This window comes from Rhinopithecus roxellana, chromosome 8, assembly GCF_007565055.1.
Source record: "Rhinopithecus roxellana isolate Shanxi Qingling chromosome 8, ASM756505v1, whole genome shotgun sequence".
Classification (NCBI taxonomy): Eukaryota; Metazoa; Chordata; class Mammalia; order Primates; family Cercopithecidae; genus Rhinopithecus; species Rhinopithecus roxellana.
Window position 1 is genome coordinate 9,940,910 of NC_044556.1, and position 12,655 is coordinate 9,953,564.

General features: G+C 63.5%; 1 protein-coding gene across 2 annotated transcripts in view; it reads left to right on the plus strand.

Moving 5' to 3' along the window:
* The window catches only part of MLLT1 (MLLT1 super elongation complex subunit), a 72,526-nt gene that overhangs the window by 56,921 nt on the left and 2,950 nt on the right, over positions 1-12,655 (plus strand). For both annotated transcript variants that reach the window (XM_030936112.1, XM_030936113.1), the window contains 6 exons: positions 3,329-3,886; positions 8,004-8,091; positions 9,500-9,608; positions 11,963-12,062; positions 12,208-12,279; positions 12,575-12,646. In XM_030936112.1, the coding sequence (XP_030791972.1) occupies positions 3,329-3,886; positions 8,004-8,091; positions 9,500-9,608; positions 11,963-12,062; positions 12,208-12,279; positions 12,575-12,646 (999 nt within the window). The remainder of the gene's footprint in view (positions 1-3,328; positions 3,887-8,003; positions 8,092-9,499; positions 9,609-11,962; positions 12,063-12,207; positions 12,280-12,574; positions 12,647-12,655) is intronic.

The following is a 12,655-nucleotide window of genomic DNA, read 5'->3' on the forward strand; positions in this document are numbered from 1 at the left end:
GGCGGGACAGGCAGGGTTCTCCAGCTGCCTCACAGACTCACCGTCAGCCGCGCGGGAGAAGAACCGCAGCACCCAGGCAGGTCTTTCTGGCTCTTTCCGCAAGGCCAGCAGGTCTTAGAAATCGTCAGACTTGCCAGAGTCTCTGAGTAGGAAACGGAGCCCTGGGGTCTCCCCACTCGGCCTCCTGGCCTGTCTCTCCCTGAGCCTCGTGGAGGCTCAATGAAGGAAAGCTCTTGCGGGGGATCTCGGCAGGGTCCCTCTCAGCCACCACAACAGGATTTCTTCTGCACGGGTCCCTTCAAGCCACCTAAAAGCCTGCGTAGAAAGGCCGTCCCGGTCGGAGAGGTGCCCTCCCTGGGGCTGGCGGGGCTGGGGCTGCTCGTGCTTTCTCTTGCCGGAGTGTCTTTGAGGCCCCTGGAGCTCCCAGCTGGTGAGTGTATTCACCAGGCTCAGGAGGCCTGTGGGCAGGGTCCTCTGGCGCCACCCTCTCTGTCCCTGGAGACTTCTCCAGCCACCGGGTGGAGAGATGTAGGCGGCATCTGTGGGGAAGAATCGGGCAGCACAGGGTCCTGCCAAGGCACATGTCTGCTGAGGGCATTCCGAGAAAGCCCCTCTGCCCCAAGCCCTAGCCTGGCGACTGAGCCATCAACCCCACCGTGGCCCTGGACGGCACAGGCCTGTGCACCAGCCTCTTCCCCGGCCAAGCGCCCTCCGTTGGTCACTGGCTCTGCCTGGGGAGTGAGTGGCCAGGCCATGCGCTCCGAGCAGAGGGGCCTCCGCAGGGCTCCCTGAGCCCGGAGGGATGGGATAGGTGGGCCTTTTGGGGCCTTGCCCATCAGAATCCCCAGACTGGGGGACTGCTGGTGAGTGCAGCTGTGGCAGCTTTGGGGGACTCAGTCCTGGGGTTTTGTCCCCCTTTCACAGCCCCCACTCAAGAGTGGCGTGGCAGGCAGGAACCACAGCCTCGTAGAGGGGGCAGGACCCTCTCATGGCCTTGCCTGGCATCAGCTGCAGGGAGCTGGGTGTCACCATGTGATGTCAGGTACTTGGCCTGGTTGCTTTTGCCCGTGGAGGTTCACAGACAACCTTGCGAACGTGATTTTAATGGCTTCTCACCCTGGAGAGTACTCATGTTATGCTGAAAATTTAGTGCCTAATTCGAATCACGAGGTCAGGAGATCGAGACCATCCTGGCTAACACGGTGAAACCCCGTCTCTGCTAAAAAATCCAAACAATTAGCCAGGCGTGGTGACGGGCACCTGTAATCCCAGCTACCCGGGAGGCTGAGGCAGGAGAATGGCGTGAACCCGGAAGGCGGAGCTTGCAGTGAGCCGAGCTCGCACCATTGCACTCCAGCCTGGGTGACAGAGGGAGACTCCATCTCAAAAAAAAAAAAAAAAAGAAAATTTAGTGCCTGATTTCAGAACCTGTGGTGTCGGGTGCCTGTGTGCCTGGGTGGGAAGGCTCCTCCTAGCCGGGCAGGCCCTGGTGGCAGTGGCGGCTCGGCTGACCCCAGGCCGGGGGCGCACAGTGGGAACTGTGTTAGGGGCCTCTGGTGTGCCTTTGGAGTTTGCTCTCATTCTGCCCTTGGTGGCTGTGACCCCGGCTGAACTCCTGTGGCCCGGCTGGGCGTGTGTCCCCTGCTGGAAGAGGCCAGGTGGCATGTAGCATTCAGTGTCTCACACCTCCCTCCTTGGGGAGTAGCCTGCTGTGGACCACAGCCCCATTCCACACCCCAGCTTCCAAGAGGACACCCCCCGATAGCCCTGCATGGCCCAGGCCAGCTGGGGGAATTCTGGGGACACTCCCACCGCCCCGAGTGGAAGAGCCAGGCTGAGGCCTTACGGCCACTGGTACTGTTCCTGAGCCTTTGACACTCAGCGTGGGCTGTGGCTTTGCAAGAAGATGGCCAGCAGCTCTGCCTGCTTTGTGGTTCTTTGCTGGGAGGAGTCTGTCCCTGGACACTCAGGTGGTTTTGAGAGGCCTCTGCCCAGCCTACCCCTCCCGCATGTCTTTGGGGGAGCTGTGAAGCGTGACCCCCCCCTTCTCCCTGGTACTCTCACTGCTCCCAGAGCCCCTCCCCAGGGCCTTCAGGGTCTGGCTGCTGCTGGCTTCTGTGCCAGGAGGCCAGGTACGTGATCGTCTGGACAGGCTCTGGGGCCGCTGTGCACCTGCTGGCCGCTGCTCCTTTCCTAGCAAGGGTGGAGTCCCAGGCGGCTGACGGCAGAGAAGCCTGCTCAGTGCTCCTGGGTGCGTGGGGTGATGCAGGGTCTCCGCAGGGAAGGTGAAGACGTGGCTCCCGCTGCGGGGAGTGTTGGCAGTGTGCCTGTCGGACGGGGCGCGGGGCGGAAACATAGCGCATACAAGCAGCAGCGCCCAGGCCAGCCGCGGGCTGTCCCGACTCAGCCGCCGTGCTGGCAGCCCCCACACTGCATGCTGGATTGAGGTGGTAGCCTTGCCTCCTCAGGGAAGCAGACGCAGATGGCTGGGGTTTTCTGCCCGAGTCCTGCAGTGTGCAGGTCACAGAGCTGAGCTCACCCCTGGGCCTGTGTCCTGCTGCTCTCTGCCATCATCTTACCTCTCATGCGATCAGCCCCCGAGTCCAGCTCCACCCTAAATCCCTGGGTTTCTGAGGCGGAGACCTAGGAATGTCCTCAGTGTTTTAGGAAAGCGACCCAGGCGGTTTGCCTTTTGAGAAGCCCGGGAGCTGTTTGCTGTGTGCGGTACCTGGGACTCAGTGGGCACTCAGCAGTTGGCTCCCCGAAGCCAGGCCTGAGCTGGCTGGACCCTAGGGGTGTAGAGTTCTGGAGAGAGGGGCTGGCGGGGCTCAGAAAGGAAGGCCTTGAGTGACCGAGCAGGAAGCACTGAGCTTCCCGCACGTAGCATGAATGCTGGGCGACGGAGGCTGAGATGAGGGCCAGGGCTGCCTCCAGTGCCCGCCAGCACCCCGCAGTGCCAGCAGAGCCTCTGACTTTCCCGGGCCCAGCTGTGAGGTGTTAGCGCGGCGGGCGCGGGTGAAGTGGCCATGCTCTGCCGGACTCACCTGTGCTCTTCTTGAATCCCTCAGGGATTGTCCGTTCAATTCAGAGGGGAAGCTTAGCCTGCCGCCACCAGGGACCGGCTGACACTTCCTAGTAGTTTAGAGGGAGAACTCCATTTAAAACTCTCACCTGCTGCCTTACCTTTTTGCTTTATGGAAGAGTTTCTTTAGCTGAGGCTGAATCAGGTGGATTATGCTTTGTAGGGGTCGGGGTGGTGGAGCAGGGCGCCCCGCAGTGCCATGTGACCTTGTCTCTCCCCTTGCCCTCCCTGCTCTGGGCCTTGCAGGACGCCAACAAGGAGAGCAGCAAGGCCTCCAAGCCGCACAAGGTGACCAAGGAGCACCGGGAGCGGCCCCGCAAAGACTCCGAGAGCAAGAGCTCCTCCAAGGAGCTGGAGCGTGAGCAGGCCAAGAGCTCCAAGGACACCTCGCGGAAGCTGGGCGAGGGCCGGCTGCCCAAGGAGGAGAAGGCGCCACCGCCCAAGGCTGCCTTCAAGGAGCCCAAGATGGCCCTGAAAGAGACCAAGCTGGAGAGCACGTCCCCCAAGGGTGGGCCCCCGCCCCCACCCCCACCCCCACCCCGGGCTTCCAGCAAGCGGCCGGCCACCGCCGACTCGCCAAAGCCCAGCGCCAAGAAGCAGAAGAAGAGCAGCTCGAAGGGGTCCCGGAGTGCTCCAGGCACCTCGCCGCGCACCTCTTCCTCCTTCTCGGACAAGAAGCCGGCCAAGGACAAGAGCAGCGCCAGAGGGGAGAAGGTGAAGGCCGAGAGTGAGTCCCGGGAGGCCAAAAAGGCCCTGGAGGTGGAGGAGTCCAACTCAGAGGACGAGGCCTCCTTCAAGTCCGAGGTGAGTGAGCGCCGGGGCAGGGCAGCGAGGTGCGGGCAGTGTGGTGGGACCTGCCTCCCTTCTGGAACAGTGGAAGGCGGTGGGATCTGAGCCCGGACCTCAGGTCTCACCAGCCGCTCCTCCCACTGGCTCCTTGTGACCTGGGGCCTCCACACCTCACTAGGCCTCGGTTTCCCCGTCTGTCAGGTGATAAAAGTCTGCCTCATGAGGAGACCCTCCTTGCCTCCTAGGTGGCGTTTGTGGGTGGTTCTGGTAAAGCATGATGGCATGGTCCTGAGGTTCTGAGCTCCCCTCCTCCAGCAGCCCCCTGCACGGGTGCGGGTCTTGGCCGCCCTGGTGCCAGTGGGCAAGCATGTCTCACAATTGCTCTGACCATGGTGCGGTCAGCCCAGCCTGGAGCTTGCTCCCTCTGCTAATAGGGCATCTGGGAGACTCACCCTTGTCTGGAGGGTTAATGATGAGGACTTCAGACAGCCCCTAGCCATGAGGAGCAATTGGGCCGTGCCCGGCTCCCTTCTTAGGTGGCTGGTGGGGTCAAGAGCATCCCTCCTGCCCACACCCATCACGTACAGCTGTGACTTGGAGATGCTCACATCTGTCCCCACCGGTGTCTGAGCTTGGAACGAGGACCCCTCTCAGGGACCGGCCTTGTCACCATGAGAGGCTGCGGGCTTGCCCCACAGCACTGCGTCCGGACATTCTCTGAGGACTGCATCAGACATGACTTGAGCCACAAGAGCCGGTAATCACCTCATGGTCTTGTGGCCAGACCCTGTTTGGGGCCTGGGATGGCAGTGGTGTCTTCCAGCGCTATCATCTGGCACTTGACATTCAGACAGCAGACACTGGGCCAGGTGAAAATGAATGGATGGATGGATGGGTGAGGGTTGGGCCCCTCACCTCCATTGCCAGCCCCAGCCCTCAGGGGCCTTTTGTGGGTTTGGCTTGCCCTCAAGGGGAAGCTTTGCCTCAGGGTTGCTGAGGCTTTGAAAAGCCGCTGGGGCTTTGAACGCAGGTCCCAGCCACAAAGCCAGAGGGGGTTATGTGGGCAGCGCTGATTGCCCCCAGGGCCCTCCTGGAGGTGTCAGGGCTGGCTGGGGGTGACGGTCCAGCTTCTGGGTGACAGTGCATCCTGGCTCATAGACACACATGGGCTGGCAAGGCTGAGTGCCCAGTGTTCCCCATGGCTTGGCCCTGGCTGAAGACAGCACCATCTGCTATGACCCTGAGGTGGTGGGGGGTTGCCACCTCCCAGAAGTCCTGGGCCGTCTCAGTAGCCCTCGCAGCTGTGGGAGGGCCTGGTGGTGCCTGCTGGGCACCAAGCCTGCCCCCTTCTCTGCCTGGGCAGCAACCACAGCCCTGGGCAGGTGCTTGTCCCCTCCCTTCTATCCCAGGGTCAGGGATAGGTACTGGGTGACATGCAGTTCCAGGCCAGGCATCTCCAGCCGAGGCGTTCTGGCACCTGGGGCTGGGTGTGCAGCACGCTGGGCAGCAGCAAGATGGCTCCATGGCCCACTCCGCTCTGCTCACCCAGCCTGGCCCCCAGCAGTGAGTGACTTGGCTCCTGGCTCCCGCCACCAGTGTTGTAAAACAGCTGGAATATTTTGTGGGGAGCTTCCTGCCACCTAGGACACTGCTGCTCAGAGCAGCTGGGTGGCCTTGAGGCTGGAGTTGCTGGCGGTGGCTTTGGGACTTCCTCCTGGCTGAAGAAGAGCGTCCCGCACGCTGAGAGACTTCTGAGCAATGTGACTTAGCGCCCCGAGGTCTGTGCGGGAGTGAGACCCAGGCCCCAACAGCACAGAGTCCGTGACGCCTCTCCCCCGGGGGCTTTGCCGAAGCCCAGGCTGCTATGGTGAAGAAGCACGTCGGCCTTCCAGACCACTGGCCCCTCGGCTTCCCCTTGGCGGTCTTGGGCCGCCCCTCCTGGAGGCTGTGTGTGGCTGTGCTACCAGAACCGGCCATCGGAGGAGTCTGCCCCAGCTGGGGTCCGGCCCACGCCCACCCTCGTAGGGCAGCTCTTTGGGCCAAGTCCCCAGGCTGAGCTCCCATGTCCTCCAGCTGCTGCCTTGGGGTCTCCCTGGCCCTTGGGGATCTGGAGTCGGGGTCGGTACTGCCTACCCTCAGGCCAGTCGTGGACCCAGTCTGCTCCGCCCTCCCTCTAAGCCCTGGGCGTGCTCCGGTGGCCCTTCTGACCACACCACCTCAGGGCTCTTCTGGCTGAGACCATTTCTGGATTCTTTTCCTCACTGCCCCTTGGATTTGGGTGGAAGGAAAGGGGGTGCGTGTTACCGACTGGCTTTCCTCTGTCCGGCACGGCGCCAGGACTCCTGGCCCAGGCAGGCTTAGGAGGCCTCTCGGGGCTCTGGACCCTCCCCGCTTCCATCCCTGCTGACCTTGCACAGCCTCCTTTGGTCGCCTGAACTGCACCGCCTGCCCCACCCTTAGTGAGAAAGTGCGTGGGATGTGGGACCGGGACCTTGGATACTTCCCCAGTCCACCTGCCTCCAGGCTGGTGCCCACCCCTCTGCCCCAGGGGTTCCATCCGGAGGTCAAGGGAGGACGAGCCTTGGTCTCCGTGTGTAGGCAGCTGGCAGTGCTGAGAAAACTGAGGCACTGGGAAAAATGGGACGGCCTTGGTCTGAGTAGCAAGGCCTGCTGGTCAGAAGGCTGGGGTTCAATAGGCCATCTCTCAGTCACCTCTTACTCACCCCTGGCCCCCGAGAACAGAAGTCCTAGGCTGTGCATCACACAGCTCCAGGAAGGCCCAGCCAGGGGGGTTCTGGACGCTCTGGGATATGTGTTCAGGACTCAGGTGGCCTGAGTGGGCAGTGACTGATGGGCACCACAGCGGGCTTGTGCTGGTGGGAAGGGGCACTGGCAGGGGCTAGTTTGAGGGGCAGGAGGGGGCTGGGGTGGGCTGCAGCAAACCCTTGGAAAGAGAGACCTCTTTTCCCTCTCAGGCAAGGGTGAGTCTGGACCTGCTGCATGGGGAGGCCTTGGGCCTTCGTGGGGCCCCTCATCCACATGCTGGGGAAGGGGCCGGGGGGCCCCCAGGCACTCAAGGTCCTGAGTCCCACTGGCTCAGCACCTCAGCACTCCTTTTGTGGCTTCCCTTGCATGGCTGGCGGCTGCAGCAGCCCCTGCCAGAATCCAGCAGACCAGCTGCCTCCTCTTGATGGAGGGAGGACCCTGGAGAGGACTGGTCTGAGGGGCTCAAGTCACCTAGTTCCACCAGATGGGCCCCCAAGGTGAGGGGGCTGCCCTGGGCCCGCTGCGTCCCTTGGCACACCCCTTGGGATGAGCCCATTGGCAGAAATGTGGGCCTGGAACAGTGGGCCCCTCCCCGTGCAGGTGTCTGCAGTGCCTGACTCCCATCCACCCAGGAGCTGAACCTCTGCCCCATAACCGCCTGCCCCGCACTGCCACCCTCTGCCCTGGCATCGCACCCCTTGTGTCCTTGTTGTGGCTTTTTACTGCCCCCTGGTGGCTGAGCCTGGAAGGACGGCTGCAGGAGGAGGAGGCGGATCGGGCCAGGCTTGCCCATGGCTTCTGTCCCTTGTGCACACACGCTCCTCAGTGTCTCGGGCAGCTGGCGGTAGGAGCAGCACATGGGTGGGGAGATGGAGCTCTCCGCCACCCCTGAGCCCCAGGACAGCGCTGGGTCAGAACAAGAAGTGTCTACACCCAGCTTTCCTGTTCCAGACCTTTTTGCGACACCAGTCAATGCCTGCCCTCTTGGATGAAGGCCCACCCACCTGTGGGACTTCAGGCCCCTGCCCCAGCCTCCCTCCCAGTCCCTTGTGCACCTGCCTGGGTAGACAGGAGAGCCCATGTGGTCTGCAAGATCTCCTGGCGCTACGGGAAACCCAGACACCCCTCAGTGGGAAGAATCCAGGGGTGTCCTAGGGCTGGCGTGGGAGGCTGTAGGCATCACATGGCCTCGGCGCTGGCTCCCTAGTGCGTTCTCAGTGGCACACCTGGGTACCCTTGGGACCCTGGGGGTGTCTGTGGGAGACCCACTCAGCATAACCACTGCCAGAGGGGCCCCCTTTGTCTCTGCTAAAAGGTGACAGCTCTCCCTCTCTCCCCTCCCTGCCTGCCCTGCCATTGGGTGAAGTCTGCCCAGTCAAGCCCATCCAACTCCAGCTCCAGCTCAGACTCCAGCTCAGACTCGGACTTCGAGCCATCTCAGAACCACAGCCAAGGTGTGTACAGAGAGCAGCCAGGGGGCACAGATGGGGCCGGGGAGGGCCTGGAGCTCAGGCCGCATGCGCATTCCTCAGTGTCCGCTGCCTGCACAGGGTGGGTCCTACAGATCTGTACATGGAGGGTTTTCGTGGCTTGGGAGAGTCTGTATTTAAAAGCAAAGCAGGAACAGGTAACCGGATCTACAGCCAGGCCTGGGGCACTGCCCCTTGTGGTGGCTGTTGGCATGCACCCCGTGCCTGGAGCCAGGCTGGTGAGGGCCCTGCCCATGGCCAGAACCCTCCCTGTGCTGCTAGGGACCATGGGCAGACGGCATCACCTCCTCTGCCCATCCCACCCGCTCCCCAGGGCCACCGAGGTGCTGGCTGCCTGTGGACGGCCGGGGTCTCCTGCTGCCGGAGTGTTTGGCATGCCCTCTCCCTCTCCAGGCAGGCCACCCTGAGTAGGGAAGGCTTTTTGGCGAAAGGGCATAGGCCTGCTCCAGCCTGCCCCAGAGTGGGGAGGGCCCTGGAGACCAGGCAGCCTGCAGGACACAGCGGGAGAGCTGCCCTGAGCCCTGAGCCCCAGCCCAGACCCCAGCACCCACTCCCAGGCCAGAAGCGTTTCCACTCCTGGATTGGAGCAGGAGCCTCCTTCCCCCTTGGCCTGGAATCCTTTGCAGGGGGGCTGGGGGAGAGGCGTGTACGGGGTTGTGGAGGGAGCCTGGCCTGGAATTCAGCCGTGCAGTTGCCGAGGGGGCTGGGGGATGGGGCCCTTGAAGCCCACACTCGCTCCAAGTGTTCTTATCTGCCGGGAAGGGAGGGGGACCTACTGAAGCGGGATCATGTGACTAAGGTAATTGAGGGCTTTGTGTCCCTCTGTTGCCTTGGTAACAGGAATATAAACCAAGATGCCGTCTGTAGGGGACTGGAACCGTGTGCCTCTGGAGAAAGGGGAGGACGGTGGACTGGGAGCAGCAGAGGGGATTACCGAGGGGGTGGGCAGGCCGGCGTAGGGCGCAGGCAGAGAGATCTGTGGCCCCAGGCCCAGCTTCCGAGCCGGGCTGTGGCTCCCTCGCCCTCCCTTGGGCTCTCGGCAGAGCTTCTGATCTCTGTGCCCTGAGCTCTCCTCCGGCTGCAGCAATGGAGGGGCCCTGCGCGCCCGCTGCCGGCCAGGCCCCTGAGGCCTGCGAGCAGGGCCAGGAAGGTAGGGAGGGATGGGGGAACCAGGGGGTTCTTGGGGAAAGGGGTGGCTGCCGGTGTGGGGGCAGTTCTTGGAGATGGTCACAGGGACCCCCAGGTGGGCTGGCATGTGCATCTGGGGGTCACCAGTGTCAAGAAGCTCTGCGTGGCCTCATGGGCGAGGGACCCTGGAGGCTCAGCGGAGCCCTGCCCTTGTCTCCCCTCCCTCCCCTCCCCGCCTCCCCAGGACCCCTGCGCTCCATGGTGGAGGACCTGCAGTCTGAGGAGTCCGACGAGGATGACTCTTCGTCAGGCGAGGAGGCTGCCGGCAAGGCCAACCCGGGGAGGGACTCCAGGTGACTGCCCGGCGGGAGCCAAGGCCACCCGGGGCGCCTCTGGCTGGGTCTGCAGTGATTGTGGGGCTGGAGGTGGGGTTGGGACTGGAGGGTCCCCTGGGAGGGCCAAAGCGAGGATCCGTCCCCAGGTGGCCTCAGTCCAGCCTGGGCCTTGGGGTGGGCCTGGGGCTGTGTGTCCTCTCCTGGTCCCTGAGGCTGAGGGCCTCAAGGGCTGCCCCCATCTGGGGCCTTGGGTGTCGTCCCTCCTCGTGGTCGCTGGCAGGTGTAGGCTATCTGGCAGGGAGGGGTGCAGGAGGGAGCCCTGGCTGGAGGTGGGGGGAGGGGAGCAAGCCTGTTGCTCTGCTCTTGGGCCAGAAGACTCCCAGTCCTTTCCCACCTGCCTTACACGGGTGAGGATCCATGGAGAGCCCCATCCTGGGACAGTGGACACCCAGTGTGGGAGCAGCTTTGGCTGCCTGTGGCCTTTTCCCCGAGAGGCACAGGGGTGCCGAGCGCATCCTTGGGATATGCAGGACCCTTGGTGTGACCCCACCTGGGAGAGCTCCGCGCGCTCGGCCTCCAGCCCAGCGACAGCAGAGAACGTGCGGGCATTGGCCCCGGGCACACAGGTTTCAGTGGGCAGGGGCCCAGGCTTTTCCAAAGCTATAGCAGAGATGGCAGTCAGCCCCTCCTCCTGTGAGGCTGAGGCCTCCAGGCCTCAGTGGCTTCTATTGAAGACAGGGCTGGTTATCAGCCTGCACCCAGCAAGGTGCATGGGAGCCTCACCGGCGCCTGCAGATGTCTGTTGTTCACTAAAGCCACCTTCTCGCAGGCTGGGCGGCAGGTCCTGGTTGGTCCTCCATGTGCAGCCAGAGGCACATGGCGGGATTCCCGCCCACCGCAGACAGAGCAGGAGCAGTGGCTCACTGCAGGGGACCTGCTGGTGGGAGGTCCAGCCCACGACTCTGACAGGGACTTAGCCTCTAGACACGAGGAGGGCTGTGGCGTCCCCAGGACAGGACCTGGAAGCCGGCTCCCACCTCGTTCAGTGACATTCAGGGTGGATTCTGCTTGCGCCAAGAGCCATGAGCGCAGAGAGGCTGACATAGGGTCTGGTTCTAAAGGGGCTGGCAGGCACGGCACAGGGACTGAGCCGCACGCGAGGTGCCTTTTGATTCCTCCTGGAACATTTGTGTGTTTGTGTGGGCCCTGGGTGAGGGCTTGCCGGCCTTGTCCCTGCGTTGTTGGGACAGGGAGCGCACAGGCCGCACCATCGGAGCTTCCGCACACTCTGGTCTGCTGCCTGGGAAGCCCAGTCTGCAGCGGTTCCCAGCCGTCATCCCAGTCACCTGTGGGATGCGGGGCAGAGGCCGGCAGGAGCGCAGGCAGGGGCGTCGCATGGGCAACGTGAGCCAGACCTGGAGCCGCCAGAGTCGGGAGGCAGCTGCAGAGAGTGGCTCCAGCCTGAGGCCACTGAGGGGCAAGTTTAAGAGATGGACGGAGCCTGTGCCGGGGCAGGAGCAGGCTAGGAACAGGGGCAATGGCGGTGCTGCACAGCGGGGAGTCCAGTGCACTCGAGGCGCTTCTTTCCCCTTGTTCGCTGGGAGGCCTGGGGTTTGCTGTGTTTTAAACGTGTTATGAAGTGCTAGTTGTCAGGGGCCCCTCTCACTGGATCAAGCCCAAAATATCCCTGGCAGAGCGGGACCCCAGGCACGCATAGTGAGAGAAAAATGGGCCTAGGCTGTGTGTGTGGTCATGGCAGCCTCCTTTCACAGATGGGGAAACTGAGGCAGAGCTCCCCAGGGTGGGGGAGGTTGAGAGCTTGGGCCTCTCCCCACCACCAGATGCTCATGTTTAGGACCACACCCTCTAGGGTCGGGGGCCGCTGTAACTGATGGGCCTCTGTAACTGATGCAGGCCTGCCGTCCAGAGCACACCAGGGTCAGGCGGCTGCGGGAGCATCAGAGGGGCGGGTGGCCATGGAAGCCGCAGGGCAGTGCTGGGAGAAGCCGGCAGGTTTTTCAGCAGGCAGCTCCTCCTCCCCTTGTTAAAGCCACAGAACCAAGTCAGAGGACCACAGCCCAGCAAGCCCCATCTGGCTGGGGGACTTTGTGCCCCGGGTGTCCCGGGCTGGCTCGGGCAGCCCCCAAAGGGCCTCTGGGTGGCCTGGTTTTCTTGGGGTGCTTTCCTTTTGGTGGCCACACACACAGTATTTTTTTTTTTCAGTTGAGGTTCCTGCCCAGAGCTGAATGGAGCTGTCGGGGGTGTGTGGGCTCAGGCACCGACTCTGTGCGCGGACAGGGGCTTGAGCCTGGGGGCGGGGTGGGGGTGGTGGGGGTGGCAGGGGCCTGATGCGCCCCTGTGTGTCGGTCCAGGTTGAGCTTCAGCGACAGCGAGAGTGACAACAGCGCTGACTCTTCCCTGCCCAGCCGCGAGCCCCCACCCCCCCAGAAGCCACCCCCGCCCAACAGCAAGGTGAGCCTGGGGCCCACAGGCAGGCAGGGGGTGCACAGGAGGCCGGGCTTAGCCCTGGGCCTGGCTGTCTTAGGAGGGTTTGTGGGGCCTTCGGGGCTCGGGATGGTGTGGGCCACAGCTCAGCAGAGGCCTGGGTTCCCTGCAGGTGTCAGGCCGGAGGAGCCCTGAGTCCTGCAGCAAGCCCGAGAAGATCCTCAAGAAGGGCACCTACGACAAGGTGGGGGGGCTCAGGAGGGGCGGGTGGTGGGAGTTGCAGCCAGTGGAGGACCCCAGAACCCCCGAACACCCCACAGTCAGACTGTTCCTGGGCGGGAGCAGAGGCGGTCCTTCCTCCCCTCCTGGCACGGCCTTGGAGCTAAGGGACTGCTCCTGCAGCCTTGGGCCTTCCTTGGGGTGAATGTGGCTACCTGTCTCCTGTGCTGGGATGGACTGGGTCATGGGTGGGGCTGGGCGTGGGAGCAGGAAGGGCTCAGGGCCCCCCACACGCTGCTGAGACCCGCCCCGCTCCCCAGGCCTACACGGACGAGCTGGTGGAGCTACACCGGAGGCTGATGGCGCTGCGGGAGCGCAACGTGCTGCAGCAGGTATGGCCA